The 14,634-nt window shown below is 40.8% G+C and overlaps 1 protein-coding gene across 3 annotated transcripts; it reads right to left on the reverse strand.

Moving 5' to 3' along the window:
- Positions 1-5,904: 5,904 nt before the first annotated feature.
- Positions 5,905-13,572, reverse strand: LOC145436896 (uncharacterized). Of its 3 annotated transcripts, none has more exons than XM_080314090.1 (4): positions 13,225-13,572; positions 12,916-13,158; positions 11,280-11,417; positions 5,905-8,556 (listed from the first exon to the last, which is right to left on the reverse strand). In XM_080314090.1, the coding sequence occupies exons 3-4, from the start codon at positions 11,312-11,314 to the stop codon at positions 7,704-7,706; spliced, it is 888 nt and encodes a 295-aa protein (XP_080170216.1). In that variant the 5' UTR covers positions 11,315-11,417; positions 12,916-13,158; positions 13,225-13,572; the 3' UTR covers positions 5,905-7,703. The 3 variants fall into 3 exon arrangements, with proteins under 3 accessions (XP_080170216.1, XP_080170215.1, XP_080170214.1); XM_080314089.1 differs by having other exon boundaries at positions 12,916-13,161; XM_080314088.1 differs by having other exon boundaries at positions 12,916-13,572.
- Positions 13,573-14,634: the final 1,062 nt, after the last annotated feature.

Consider the following 14,634-nt stretch of genomic DNA (forward strand, 5'->3'; position numbering starts at 1 on the left):
GACTAAAAAATAGTCATCACTTCGGATTTTTTGTGCGCAGCTTAGATTTTCTGTGCGCAGAGACTGTATCAGCACTGCGCATTTGCGCACAGGCGCAGCTTAGAGGGAACATTGGTTCCAATTAGTTGCCCCATGAACGAACTTTCTGCGATCTGGCAGTCAGTATTCAATAAAGTTCCGTCGCTCCGTTCCGTTCCTCTCATTTTAGTAGTGAAACAGTCTTTCAAGACTCTACCGTTACAATAACTTGCGAAATCCACCGACAACTGGTCAACTGAAGTACTTGCATTATGCGACATTATCATCTTACTAACCTAATAATTATTTTTTGAGGGTTAAATTGACCTGAAAACCATGATATTGAAAAGCCCAGATCTAAGGGACAGTAACCGAGAAACCAAGATGATACTCGAAAAACACAAAACTGGTAGGAAAAACCCAAGAGTGGCATGTCTGCCCATTTTGTGTCAGCGACCCCTGCTGTAAGGGAAGTCTTTTCTGTTAGTAAGGGAAACTTGTGAAAATCCGTGAACTATATTGTTACCAAACAATTTCTTCACCAATATGTTTGTTAAGGTGTGTAATAACATGTGTTAAAATGTTGAAGTTCAACTCTTGTGGGAAACCCCCCAAAAAAGCTGTTATATTTGACGAATTAAAAAAATTTAAAAATAAAATAAAAATACTTATCGCCCATAAGTACCTTAAGGACGTGTTTAATAATGGTTTTCCATGATTCTCAATTGATTGTTAACACTTATAATTCACTGCAGGCTCTGCTTTGTGAATTTGACGAATTAAAAAATAAATAAATAAATAAAATAAAAAAATCTTAATCGCCCATAAGTAACTTAGGACGTGTTTAATAATGGTTTTCCATGATCCTCAATCAATTGTTAACACTTATAATTCACTACAGGCTCTGCTTTGTGAAAAACGCCACACGCACTTTTATATTCATGCACAAAATCGCCATTATTTCGCATACCTATGTTCACTGGAGAGGCAGCCTATTTCACACGCACAATATCAGGCATTTCAACAGGCATTGCCTATGCCTTCTTCGGACTCAACATCATCGTAACTGCAATTATTGCATTATAGGGTCTTTACATACTCCACAGGCTGAAATGCACGTTACCTCATTCTTCTTGCAGCTGTATATTCGGTTGTTGCAATCTTTATGACAACTATAGCTTCTGAACCGCAATAGCTCATCAGGTTCATATCTATGCACGCCTATTGTCCATCCGTAATAGCTGGGGTTCGGAGACAAGTTCTGTAAACGAATTAAATCCCGGGTCTGTAGGTACTCGCGGAGTGAACGTTATGAAGCTGCACCCTCTGTTAGAGGTATAGTCACCGGTTTTATCACTCCTGTCGCTGTCTTCCTCTAGAACATGTTGTATGTTTTGGTGAACTGCTTTAACCATCAAAGACCACAATGACATTCTGAAAGCAAACTTCAATGAGTCAATGTGAATGTTTTACTCGTAAACCTTAGGACATTTTCTTTGCGATGACAGGGCTTTTACCCAGGGTTGTAACCAACTCATAAGGCTCCGAGTCATAAGTCAATCTCAATTTTATAGTTTTGACTCGAGTCAAGTCAATTCATTTTCAATTCACCACCCAGTCAAGTCCGAGTCAAAGTCAGCGAGCAGATGGTTGAGTCCGAGTCATGGTATTATGGCTCGAGTCCGAGTCCAAGTCCTTGTGTTGATACTGATCAGTTTCCAGTCAAAGCCCATGTTAAATCCCTTTTTTATAACTCTGTTTGGTGATATCGAATGGTTTGCATTTCTAATATACTAGTTTTCCTAGCTTTTAGCATTTTCTGGTCGCATTTTCAAGTACAAGTACTATTAGACGAAATCCCAATAGTTTGGTTAGTTTACTATTCTTCGAAATTACCATAAAATGTTGGTTTTGGCCGTCTGAGTCTCGAGTCATATGACTTGGTTCGAGTCATGCGCAATGACTCGAGAAGTCGAGTCAATACACACATCCGTATTTTTAGAAAATGACTCGAGTCAAGTCGATTCAAAAAAAAATCGTGACTCGAGTCATTAAAACCCTGCTTTCACTTTTGACATGACAACCATGGTCGGCGTCACTGACTTTTCATCCAGGTTGATCTGCATGGCCAATGGCCATCCTAAATTCAGCTGCTCCCTCAGTATTTCGACTACGTCATCAACCGTATACTTCTGAATCCAGTTGAGTAATACATGAGCAACGCCTTTTATCCATCGTTGACGAATGGCTTCATTTCTTCAAACCATTTTAGGACAAGTTCAATGGCCCCTGCATCTCGCTTAATCTGTGTCTTGGTAAGCTCTCTGTGAACGGGTACATGTCTGCTGACGTCCTCCTCCATTCGCCGGTTGACAGCTGACAGATTACTGAGAGGGTTCATCAACGTGGTTCCCGTGGGCGACAGACGTTCTCAAACTGGGGTGGGGGGTCGTGGCAGCATCTGAAGGGAGGCGCGAAGCCGCCTGAGGGAAATGATTTTCTTGAACTCGGAATGAGTTTAATTTGTGTAGAAACCTCCAGTTTCAACAATGGAAATAATCCTAATTACGCCTTTCGATTTGAAATGTCATAATTCCGCCGTACCATCCACACACCAATGCTAGATTTTGAGTGATACTGAACCTTGCATTAATCAGAAGATGTCCCTGAATGAAGTGTAACTGGTAAATGCGTAAAACTGCCATTGGATTTTGATTTAGGTTGTGGTCAGGTCCGTTCGAGCCAAGATCTAGTGGGGTAATAGAAGGGGTTAGGCACCAAAATCGCTAAAATATCCATGTGCTACAAGCAGGGCTTTGGAGCCGGAGCCCGGAGCCGGAGCCCCGGAGCCGTGCATTTTCACCGGAGCCGGAGCTCTACATAAAATTCAGCCGGAGCCGGACCTGGAGACCGTTATTTGAGGAGTAGCTCCGGCTCCGATCGACCTATTTCATAAGATGCCATTATATATATGCAATAACCACATCTGCTGATTGATCATAATTGATCAGCAGGCCTGAATTTTAATGCTGTGCACAGCAATGGCATAGACTAGAGTAAAGTGCAATATAGTGCAACTATGATGTTGTCGACAATTGACAAGTATTCAGTATGAGGTCACAAGCCGGCACGGCGGCACCTATATGTCTTCGTTGCTATACATCAGATGTTACTGGCGGCTAACAGACTCTAGATTACTATAGATAACTAACCTATGAGTAGATTAGTAATCTATATAGACCAGGAATGGCCAACCTTTTCGGCTAAAGTGGCACATGCAATTGACGAACGAGTGTGCGGTCCACTAGCCGCGCCAAGCGGGTAAAAATTTCTAAGTTTATAAATAAAATAGGTCGATAATATTATTACTCGAGTATTGCGGGTCTATTGTATACCGCCCGCTAGGCTCAGTTTGCTAGGACACGACTATTCGGCGTCTGCTCACATCGATATCGATGGTCTCCGAAAATATGCGACAATCATGTTGTACCTACATTTCACCGTCGACGATCTATATGCGAGCGCAAACGCGAGAAGCCTTTCTCCCGTAATTGCGAATACAGTTAGACTCAATCGGGTAAATTAGTCGTTTTTTTTCATTTTCAGTAGAAGGTAGGCTACCAAGCAAGAAATAGTGTGACAATTAAACACGCGAAGCGTGAAGAAAAATTTCGCTACTATTTTAGTTTATTGTAATGTACGACGATTGACTGAAAATGTGACTGGGCCCTGCATCTGCCAATGCGTCGGAAGTAGGAACTGATATTTTAGTCATCAGCATCCCAAGTGTCGCAGCCAGAATTGTAATTTTGGGTTGGCATTGCAAGTTCACAATCTGAGCAATTCATCTTCGATAATATAATAGGAAATTACCTCGCGGGCCACGAAAAACGTCTCGCGAGCCACATTTGGCCCGCGGGTTGGCCATCCCGGATATAGACAGGCCCATTCGATAATTTCAGAGCCGGAACCGGAGCTGGAGCCGGAGCAGTGGTAATAATGCGGCTCCGGAGCTGGAGCCGGAGCTAATGTATTAAAGAAGAGAGCTCCGGAGCAGGAGCTGGAGCAGTTTACATTTACGGCTGCTCCAAAGCCCTGGCTACATGTTATCATTGCACATTAGGGTTGTTCAAAAAAAACTTTTTTTTCAAAATCTCACTCGCCTAATGACTAAATCGTCAGGTTGTCTAAGAAAACGATGCACACATGGTTATTTTTAATAAATTATTCAACTGCAACTACATATTTGAGTAGTGTCTCAACAGCCATAAATACCTCCCGCGCCACCAAACAATGCATTGGGGTTGCAAACTTTGGCTGCACTTTTTAATACTTTTCGATATGACGATAAGAGGGGGGCGAAATTCTTTATCAAGGGGCGTGCCGAAAAAAGTTTGAGAACCGCTGATGATGGCCTGCAGGTGTGAAGCATCTTGGTAACAATGCAGGACAGATTCCCATTGTGGTCTGCGAGTCACTCGGTTCTGATAAAGACATTGGGCATATCTACCATGTATTGGTACTCCACCTAGAGTGCAGGTGTTTTTCCTCTTTTTGCGAATCGATTGAACGTTTCTTCAAGCCTTCGCAATACTGGGTCACAGTGTCTGGCTCCCATTTGCCCACCAGTCACCTTTGCCATGAAGGACTTCATGTCACCACGCTTATCCTCAGTTAAGGCAATTTCCATGGTATGTTGATGGATTGATGCATCGACGAGGAGGTGAGGAGGGACTGCCTTGTCAAAACATCCTCCATCCATGATGTGGATGGTTGTTGTGCGTCCAGCATAGATCAACTGGTTCACATCTAGTAGCCCAGAATATTCCATGTTGTCACCAATCGGTCCAAGATAAGATTTCAATAGGTGAAAACCACTCAACCGTGAAATGACTGGTAAATTTGTCTGCTTCATTATATGTATAGCCTTCAGTCGAATCGGAAGATCGATGGTCACTATAGCTACCCAAACGCGCTGTGTGCACACTTCAAGACTGGCGAAGAAGGTTTTGAGGTCATCAGGGTCTCCTTCAATAACTGGAAGGAACTCGATCTGTGCGCGCTGTTTTGCATCATTACCATTGATTCTCTTAATCCAGCCATTCCAGTTGGAATGTTGAAACTCAGAATCGTTATCTTTATTAACCCAAACCTCTGCTCATAGTGTGTTACCTGGATAGATGAGCGTCTGATCCAATCTGATGCATATGCCAAGGATTAGAAATTATGGTGAAACTGCGACGAACCATTCAGTAACAATTGACAATGAACTCACACAAGGCCGTGCTGGATTCATAGCCGCTTTTTTACTTCGGTACAATTGCGTCCCTCTTATAGAACGGAATGATACAGAAAATACCGTTTTAGACCTTTCTGCATGGCTTCGAACTGTATTTAAGGAATTACTGAACTGGTTTTAAGCCTATATATGTGTGTGTTACCCAGTATTACAGTATACAGAATTTGTTGAATCGTTCGGTATCGAATTACTGAACGGTGTACTTATGACTAGATAACTATGCCCTCAGTGCCATACTTTTACATATATTTCCACAAAACAGCCTGTATAGTAAAATGTAAATTTTAACAATCAATTGAGAAACATGAAAAACCATTGTTAAACCCTTCCTTGGTTACTTATAGCCGATAAAATATTTCTTTCAATTTTTTTAATTTTTTTTTAAATTTTTTCAAAGTTGTCAAATTTAACTGCTTTTTTTCTGGGTTTCCCACAAGAGTTGAACTTCAACATTTTAACGCATGTTATAAGAGACCTTGACAGACATATTGGTGAAAAATTGTTTGGTAACAATATAGTTCACAGATTTGTGAAATATTTCATAAAATGCCCTTACTATGTCGAAGGCTTGCCCGTAACAATCGACACGAATGGCGGACCATATCGTATCAACGTCTTCATACCCTGCCTCAAACGAGGAAGCGGAGCGTTTCGTCCAGACTCAAAGATCTGGATCGATAGAGAATTGCGACGTAGAAAATATATTCATTGCGCGCTCCAAACACTTCTTGCTACGTACCGATGTGCATAGACTAAATACAACATGACGACGAACTTACCAGAAATCTCACACGTTTTAGGTGGTTAATTGATTGTTTTGTTTTTAATTCATGCAACATGTAAAATTCAAAATGAAAAGTGCAGTGACAGCGCTATGCGTGACACACCACGTCAATGAATTGTAAATAAAATATTTTGACTGTATAAACAATTTTCATGAACTCAACCATGGCCTACTATTTTCTTTAGTATAGGCCAGTGGTTCCCAACCTTTTTTTAGACATGCCCCCCTTTTTGATGGTGAAAATTTTCGCGCCCCCCTTATCGTCATATCACAAAATCCCACTGGGATGCTAGCAACCTCAGCCGATTGTTTGGTGGTATGAAAGGTTATGAATGTTTATGAGAGAGTAAAAAAATATGAAATTGGGTCTATATAGAGAGAAACATGCGTGCATTGGAGGTAAATCGTGCGAAGCGCAAAATATTATTTCAGGTGACCGCTTCTTCGCCCCCCTTCAGATGTTTCACGCCCCCCTACGGGGGTGCGCCCCCCAGGTTGAGAACCCCTGGTATAGGCCATGACTCACCACGATAATTTTGAGATATTTTTGACAAGTCCAAAAATCTCCCTTCACACGAGGCACAAATATTGCCAAATATCTAATGAGTTGAACAAGTTTTTGTTGCAGTCAAATCCGTGGAAACTTGCATTTATTTTTCACAAAAGTTGCACTAAAAAACCACATTTTGATCGTTTGACTAAAATAAAAGAACCGACCAGTTCCACTCCCGAAAAACAGTTTTCCATCCACATTCTCCGTTAATTGACTAAAAAAAGGTCAACTATCGGGCTCAGCTCCGAAATACCCGTTAGTGCGTTACTTCAGTGCTGATTTACGGTATTGCAACCGAATTTGGCCGTGTATTCCACCATGATTCTCAAAAAACAGTGACATGATCAAGTCATCTATTTACATATACTGCCAAATATTTCCAGTAACAAGTTGCATGGTTGCATGAAAAATCGAAAAAACTTTCAAAATGTTTCATGAAAAATCGAAAAAGTTGCAAAAAGTTGCCCTATAAGATTCCTTCAAACAACTTAAAACTGCATTCTACATAACTTCCGAGTATTTAGGAAGCTGCCGGCAGCTGTAAAAAAAGTTGTAAAAGTTGCAAAAACATGCCCTACTTATGAGTCATACAGAGATATATACATAGTAATTGTCCTGGTCATTTTCGGTATTTCCCTCGCGAACACCAGTTCGCGTGGCGAGATAGCGCAGTGGTATAATCAGCGGCTGCAACACCAATGGGTTGCGGGTTCCAGTCCGACCGAGGTCGACTTCGGAATTCCTACCTAAATGTTGGAGGTTTATCTAGGCTCCTCCTCACCATATCATACGCATATAAGCGGTGTCTTACAAAAAGCCTAGAAGTGGGTCGTGCTACAAGTCGGTAGATACGAAATCAAAAATGCAGAAAATCGGCCTGGTGTAAATGACCGTTTTAGTCGACAAACACCATGAATACCCCAAAGAAACAAACAAACATCAGTTCGCGTACGCTCGCTCGTTCAAGAATTAGTGTTATGCTAGACGTAACAAAGCTTCACAACAGGTACAAAATCATTATCGCTCATGACTTGTCACGCTGCGGAGCATTATGGCGCCAGCGAAGCAATGTGATTGAGAAGTAATAGATTCTTCATTTTATTAACTTGTAGTCCATAATGTGTACCATCAAAACTGTAGACTTCCTTCGTCAATGCACGGAAATCCAAAATGCGCACGTCGTGTTTATCAGCGTAGACTTTCATTTGTGAAATGTTTTTTTCGCATTTCACGTCGTTTTGAGACGTGAAGAAGCTGGAGACTTTAAGTAGTCCAGTAGTCGGTGGGGAGCACAGTATGATTTGAGGCCACCGACCTGATAATTTTAGTGGATCGACACGACTTGGTGGTTGGCCGTAATATTCCGTAATCGCGTCGATTGCAGGACCAAGGTATTTTTCGATCACCACTTTCGAATTAAATTGCATGTGGAGGCCAACGCCCAAGATTATCACTGATCCGGGCACATTGATTTTGCTTCGGACCAATTGTACAAACTGCTCTCTGTAGTTAACGTTGCTATATGTCTTTAATGTAGCAGTGAAATTCAGAAATCCTCGCCCGCCGCACAGTTTTCCTGGATCCATCGTCTTTGAGACATCCATAATCGTTCTCTGACAGTATGTCCAGTAATACGGTTGTGTTTTAGCGCATAGTTCCCTGACATCTACCGGCGTTGAACTGCTTATGGCACCATAATCGAAATCATTTGTGATCATAATCGCCAAAGTTTTGAACATGTTTCTTATGAAGGAATCGCCCACGAATTGGATGTCGGAGAACGCCGACTGCTCTATGACTTCACAGATTTCCGCCGCGTTATAATTCTTCCATTCGCATCGATTATCCGCCACGACCCAGTCACTGACTTCGCAGTACTTGTATTTGCGTAGATCTACACATCTAAACAAGATATGATTAACAGGATAATAGGTTTCTTGGCATCGTGTAACCAGGACCGTAACAGCACTTGGCAGCCCCCCCCCCCCAAAAAAAAATGGAGAGCAACATTGAAACTAGTAGAGGCGGAGTTATTTGAGTTTTTCGTTAATAATGCTCGGTTTATGCACCAATCAAGAATAATCAGAGAATTATCAACAAAAAACTTCTACTGGTTGGAATTGAGTCAAATTTGCTTTGCATCGTCTTTGAAGACAGCTAAACAATTTAATGGGGTTGGCATAAAAAAAATGATTTTTTTTTTAATTTCCATAATGAATTAAAATTTCTAATTGGATCTGCGGAGTCCTATACTTGTTAGAATTGGACAAAATTTGGTGTGAAGCGTTTTTTAGGGTAACCATACAAGTTATATTTGAACAGCCCTACTGCACAGTGCACACACACTCCTGGACTAGAGCATCCAAACGGTTTCATACGATATTAGGTTACCGTTCTTTCCTATTTGGTTATACGGTTGGACTCATTTCTGTACATCATGCATATTTTTAAACAATATTGTCTATCTATATGTATATATATTTTTTGGGGTTCCCACAGTATAATCAAGAAATCAGGCTTCAGTAAATCGCGCGAATCACGGTGATAAAAAAGATTGCCCCAAAAAGTATATTTTATGTTGATATATGAAATAATTTTGGGTCGCCACCGAGCTTTGTGTATTTAGAAAACTCCTGCTCCAGTTCTTGCAAAAACAAGGTCATAATATGGGCGTCAAATCATTTGACGTGCCATGCCACAATGTTGAAGTAAATGTTGACTGATAAACATCACCAAATGTATAAACTGGAACAATAAAATGCTATAATAATCCAATAAAATCGATATCATGCGTCGCTTTAAAAACAACACTTTGGGTTTTGACTATTGCTACATCGATATTGATCAGGGTGCAAAATGGGGTTCTATACTTGCTACCGATATTACCTCATAAACAAGTTATAGAGTAGCCAACACCCCAATCGCATATATTTGGTTTCATGATGCAATTAACATATTTAACCAAGATGTATCCAGAAGTCGTGCTAGATTTTTACATTAGACAGCGATGTATTCATAATATAAATTTAATCGATTTATTGGTTGAATAAGCACAATTCAATGTAGTGTAGCCTAGGCTATTTCGTTCTTGATGTTGTATGAGAACGGGTCAAGCTCACTGAAGAGACTCACTAATCTATATATTCGCAAACGGTAACATGAATGTTTCAACCAAACTTTGTTACGAAGCAAGTTAAATTTTTGAAATGGGCAAGGTGCATGCTGCACGTTTAGTGTTGAATTTTTTTATGCTGCTACCGCCATGCAAGGTGACCCGAAGTTGAAATGCAAAGAAGTTTAACGAAAGCTGTTATTATGACGTGAAAATTGTAATAAATCTAACAGGTACAGGTGCAGATCGTAAAGGTGTAGAACCTACCATGGTTCGTTTGCGAACGCAAATCTCCAAATTTTGAGGTTCGCGCACAACTACTCCCTACTACATATCGGGCAGTTGAACAGAACTGTCGTTTCAATGGACACAGCTGTTCTATGTTGTTGTCTCGCCGCGGTAACGAACATTCGGATTTTACCGCTCTCTTATTACTAAAATGATATGACACGCCATGGCATGTAACAAATCAGAACTGTTGTTTAACAATAGCTGAAACTACTCAAACGCATATATCAGTTGCGACTTGATATGCTGAGTTCATATTACCCCGTCCTACCCAGCAGAATGCTACGTTAGTAAGCATCGCGTCGTGCACTCATCATGTAATATAAAAGTGGGCTATGTAAAATGTACTCAAGTCATTGCTGTACTGTATTGCTGGGCGTGATGGTGAAATCACAATAGCTGAAACATTAACGACGAGGATACCTATCTTTAATCATAAATATTGTCTGTCAGTCCAGTTCAGGGGCGGGCAACTTCTCCAGTCGGCTGGCCGGATATAGGAAAATAAGGTACTTGGCGGGCCGGATTGCTGGATCGATGCATTATTCGCCCATTTATCCACATATACAAGCAATCGTATTTAATGGATGTATTTTACCGACAGTAATGTCACTTCAAAGCCATTTCTCGCTGATAATGGATTTGAGAACAGCATTGACATCGTCACACAGGCGGCACCATGTCTGCTTATCTCTGATCAATTAACACACGGTGCAATCCTGAATTAAGATTCCAAGGCGTTCAATAAGCCCGGTACCTCAAATTTACCAAGACATCAATTCTTTAGGATTGGGTACAACGTAAATGCCAATAATGTAAGTCTTCTCGCTTCGACGAAATTACGCGTAATCTCCACTCTCGCACGCTGCGCACACACGTATATAATAATATGCAGTAACAAAAAGTTGACGTTTAAGCAAGTAATGGGGAATCTCGGGAGACTGGGGCCGCGGTTCACATTATCATGTATTACGGCAAATTGTCCCCGGACCGTATTGTGCCCCTCCCTGGTCTAGTTACAATATTGGATCCTGCAAATATTGCCTGCTTTAAATCATCGAACTGATAATTGCGTAATTTTCAGCCGGTGCAAGATATATTCGTTAGAATAATAATGATAAATAAACGCATGTTGTAATCCATAATCATATCAAATTGATATTCCTAATCCACAAGTAAAAGGACGGAGAAGGGTGTAACACTACACCTTGTAAGCTACACCTACCCATCACAGTTGCAAGATCTGTCTGAAGGTTCCATGCATATTCAATTGAGCTTATCGGAGCAGCACGGTTTCGATCCTCGAGTATTACACCAGCTCCCCACCTTACGCCACGTCGTATTTCTAGGTTGGGCCGCATAACTGTAACATAGACGCATGGACTAGGACTGGAATATTGTAATTATAAGCAGATTCGTAGACCTATCTATATGGTGGGATAGATTTGAGATTTTTCAACAAATGACAATGACAGTTCTTGAAATTTGATAATTCAGATTTCTTCGCATTCGCTATGCATGAATATTCTAATTTTTTAACATAGCATGTCCTGATGTGAAATTGTAACAGTATTTTGAGTTTACCCATCGAAACTATAGAACTATAGAAACTGCCCACTCGGAATTCTAGTAATTTTGATAGTGAGGCTTCGTTGTTTAAATAATTGGATACTGGCTCAGGGCCAGCGTCTTCTAATCTGAGAGTCTCGATTTTCACAATGATGTGAGATTTACCCTGGTGGCATCCACCGATGTAAGTAACATCATTTGCGGTATCTAATTGGGAAATATTTCGTAGCATGTTCTATTGCAACAGTATGATATACAAGGATTACTACTCTCACTTTTTGATAACTTAATATACCTGAACCGTAAACGTATTTCAAGCTACACTGGAAACGAAAATTACTTAGGATGAGTCCGTCGATTTCTCCATAGCGCACGGTGCAAATCAGTTAAACGGCGCTTTCTAGCACAGAATTTTGCAATAGCATTGCAATGGCAGAACGCGAGTAAAATGAACCAATTCCTATGTACATATACTCGAAAGGCGGAGGGTCTGGATTTTCGTGTACCACCCGCTAGAACTAAAAAAAGGCGCAAAAAGAATATGTGCCTCTCTGATTATAATGATTTAAGCTAAATCTGCAAATGCATTCGTTCAAAATGGTATGTTAAACAAAAAAGTCCAAGAGACTGTAATATCATGTCTACCGAACTTTGAGAATATATGCCGTTGTAACATTCCTCATAGCATTGTCAATGCGTTAGTACCCACGTTTGCTAATAAGTTCCACATAGTTGATCCCTGTCACTAGCGCAGGTCAGCTGTAGCCTACTGCATAAACGGGATTCGTGCCTTAACATTCAGGGGCACGTAAGCTGATAATTCTTTGTACTGGGTCCGCGACTAGAGAGGGATGACAAAATACGACATAGTCTAGGCTAAATTCGCCCCTCACGCGATCCAAAAAAACATCGGTAAATTTGCATTCGGGCATTCGAGGAATATTACTGCACGAAACTATTGTGCGCAGTATTGAAGACTTTGTTTGGACTTGAGCTCAAGGGATTAGTGACAGTGATTCTATTTTACTTCAATCAGTCATATTCAGTTTGCCAATATCCTGCTGTTATCAGCCTCCGTAGTTTTGAACCCTGTCAAGCCCTTGGGATGTTGTCATGCGTGATATGGTAAATGTGGGTGGAATTAATTTGTTGGCATTTTCAGATCGAGGTTTGCATGCATCCTCTCGAATAAACAATACAATGGTTATTCCAACGATGTAATTTCCCAGCACCCAAGGTACTTGCCCACCACTATTTTAGTCAACTCAATTTAATGTATAGCTTCTACTTACTTGGAATAACCGCAACGAAGGTCTTCCCTCCAAAATGCCGTCTGGATTCCTCTTTTAACCCAATACAGGCGTAATTCTTCTTCCACTTTCGCTTCCTCATTGCGGAGGTTTTCCAAGTCATGCTGATACTGAGGAATGTTGATCTTTTTCACCCACCGTCCCCTCGTCATATTTTGCAAAATATTGTCGCAATTTGGAGCAAGTGGCCAAGATTTGGAACTCCCACCGGTGGTGCTGTTGATGCTACTATCGCGGAATGTGTTCGTTTGATTTGATACGGTATTTTTGTGATTCAATATCTTAACATACTTTTGAGTTCTTTCAATAAAATTCGTCAGATCTTCGAAGGAATATATTTCCGATTGATATTGCCAATACGCGCAATTACACAGAAGCAACGCGAAAAACGCAGAGCAAGCAATAAGGCGTCTGTTTATGTGCATTCCGTCATATATGTTATATTTCTGAAAATGTGTAAAGCTCGTGTAATCGTCTTACGCATAACCTTCCTACACTAACGATTTATACGCCGCCACTCAAATGCAGGTTAACGAAACAACAGCGGCTATTCACGGTTCACATATGCTTTTGGCCATTCTTCCCGTCTACGCTTGATCAGGTTGTTAGATGGACGTTCTTCACAATCGTTGTAAACTTAAAGAACCCCTTCCGTACATGCTTGTGCTGGTATTCTCGGAGAGAGTCCTCTCACCCCATTCAGACGCAATCATGCCAATCGAAACATGGGCACGTATTGTCATATTTCGATGCCCCTTTTGTTTTAGTCGTATACCGGCGTCCACCATGTGTATATACGTTGTACGGAATACAAGAGATTTAACTGTAAATGCGGACGTTGGAATTTGCTCCATTAATATTTATTCGCGACTCGGGGTTTTCTTGAGGGCGAAGACCTTTTGCGTTAGAAGTGATGTAGCAGTGCGTCCATAGACATTACCTTGCAGAAGTATTCGACCCCTCGACTAAATCTACTTTCTGAAATGACTTACTTGCATGAGTAATTTTCTGACTTTTTATTTAAAGTAGCTTTCAACTTTCTTAGAAATCTCTACCCTTACGTCTGGTTACGATTTTGGGCTGCAATCCTATATTTTCACGGCAGTGTCATCGCGCTACCTAACAATCGAAACGTGGATGTATAGTGTATACGTTTGTAATTAAAATTTGTAAACGTGAACATCATTTCACAATGACTTCATTTCTGACACGTGATTAGGAAGACAATGAGGATTTGAAAACTGCATTGTTATAAACAGGGCTGTGGAGTCGGCCTCGGCGTTTCGCTCAATTTTCCCTTAGTGGAGTCTGAGTCTCAGAGGTTTGTTAGCACGCCTTGGATTCGGAATCGTGAAAAAATACTGACTGGTGTCGGCGTAGGAGTCTCTGAAAATGCTCCCGACTCTGACTCCCAGCTTCTTTGATATGAAAACAAGAGCTTTCAAAGGTCTCTTAAAACCTCTAATAATACATAAAATAGGATATGTATGTACCAAAGTTGGATCAATTACAATAATCCAGTTCAATTGTAACAACAATTACTCCCTTGCATGTTTAAAAACCATACTGCTTTATATAATCGAATAAAATCTTGCTGTTTGGTTTATAAATACGATTTTGCCACAGTGCGGCCCGCGAATGTAATCAGATGTTGAATACAACCAGCGAGCTGATATGTTTGCCCACCCTTGGTGTAGGCTA

Source organism: Botryllus schlosseri, chromosome 4 (genome assembly GCF_051294905.1).
Source record: "Botryllus schlosseri isolate E-star chromosome 4, Bs_hap1, whole genome shotgun sequence".
NCBI classification, from domain to species: Eukaryota; Metazoa; Chordata; class Ascidiacea; order Stolidobranchia; family Styelidae; genus Botryllus; species Botryllus schlosseri.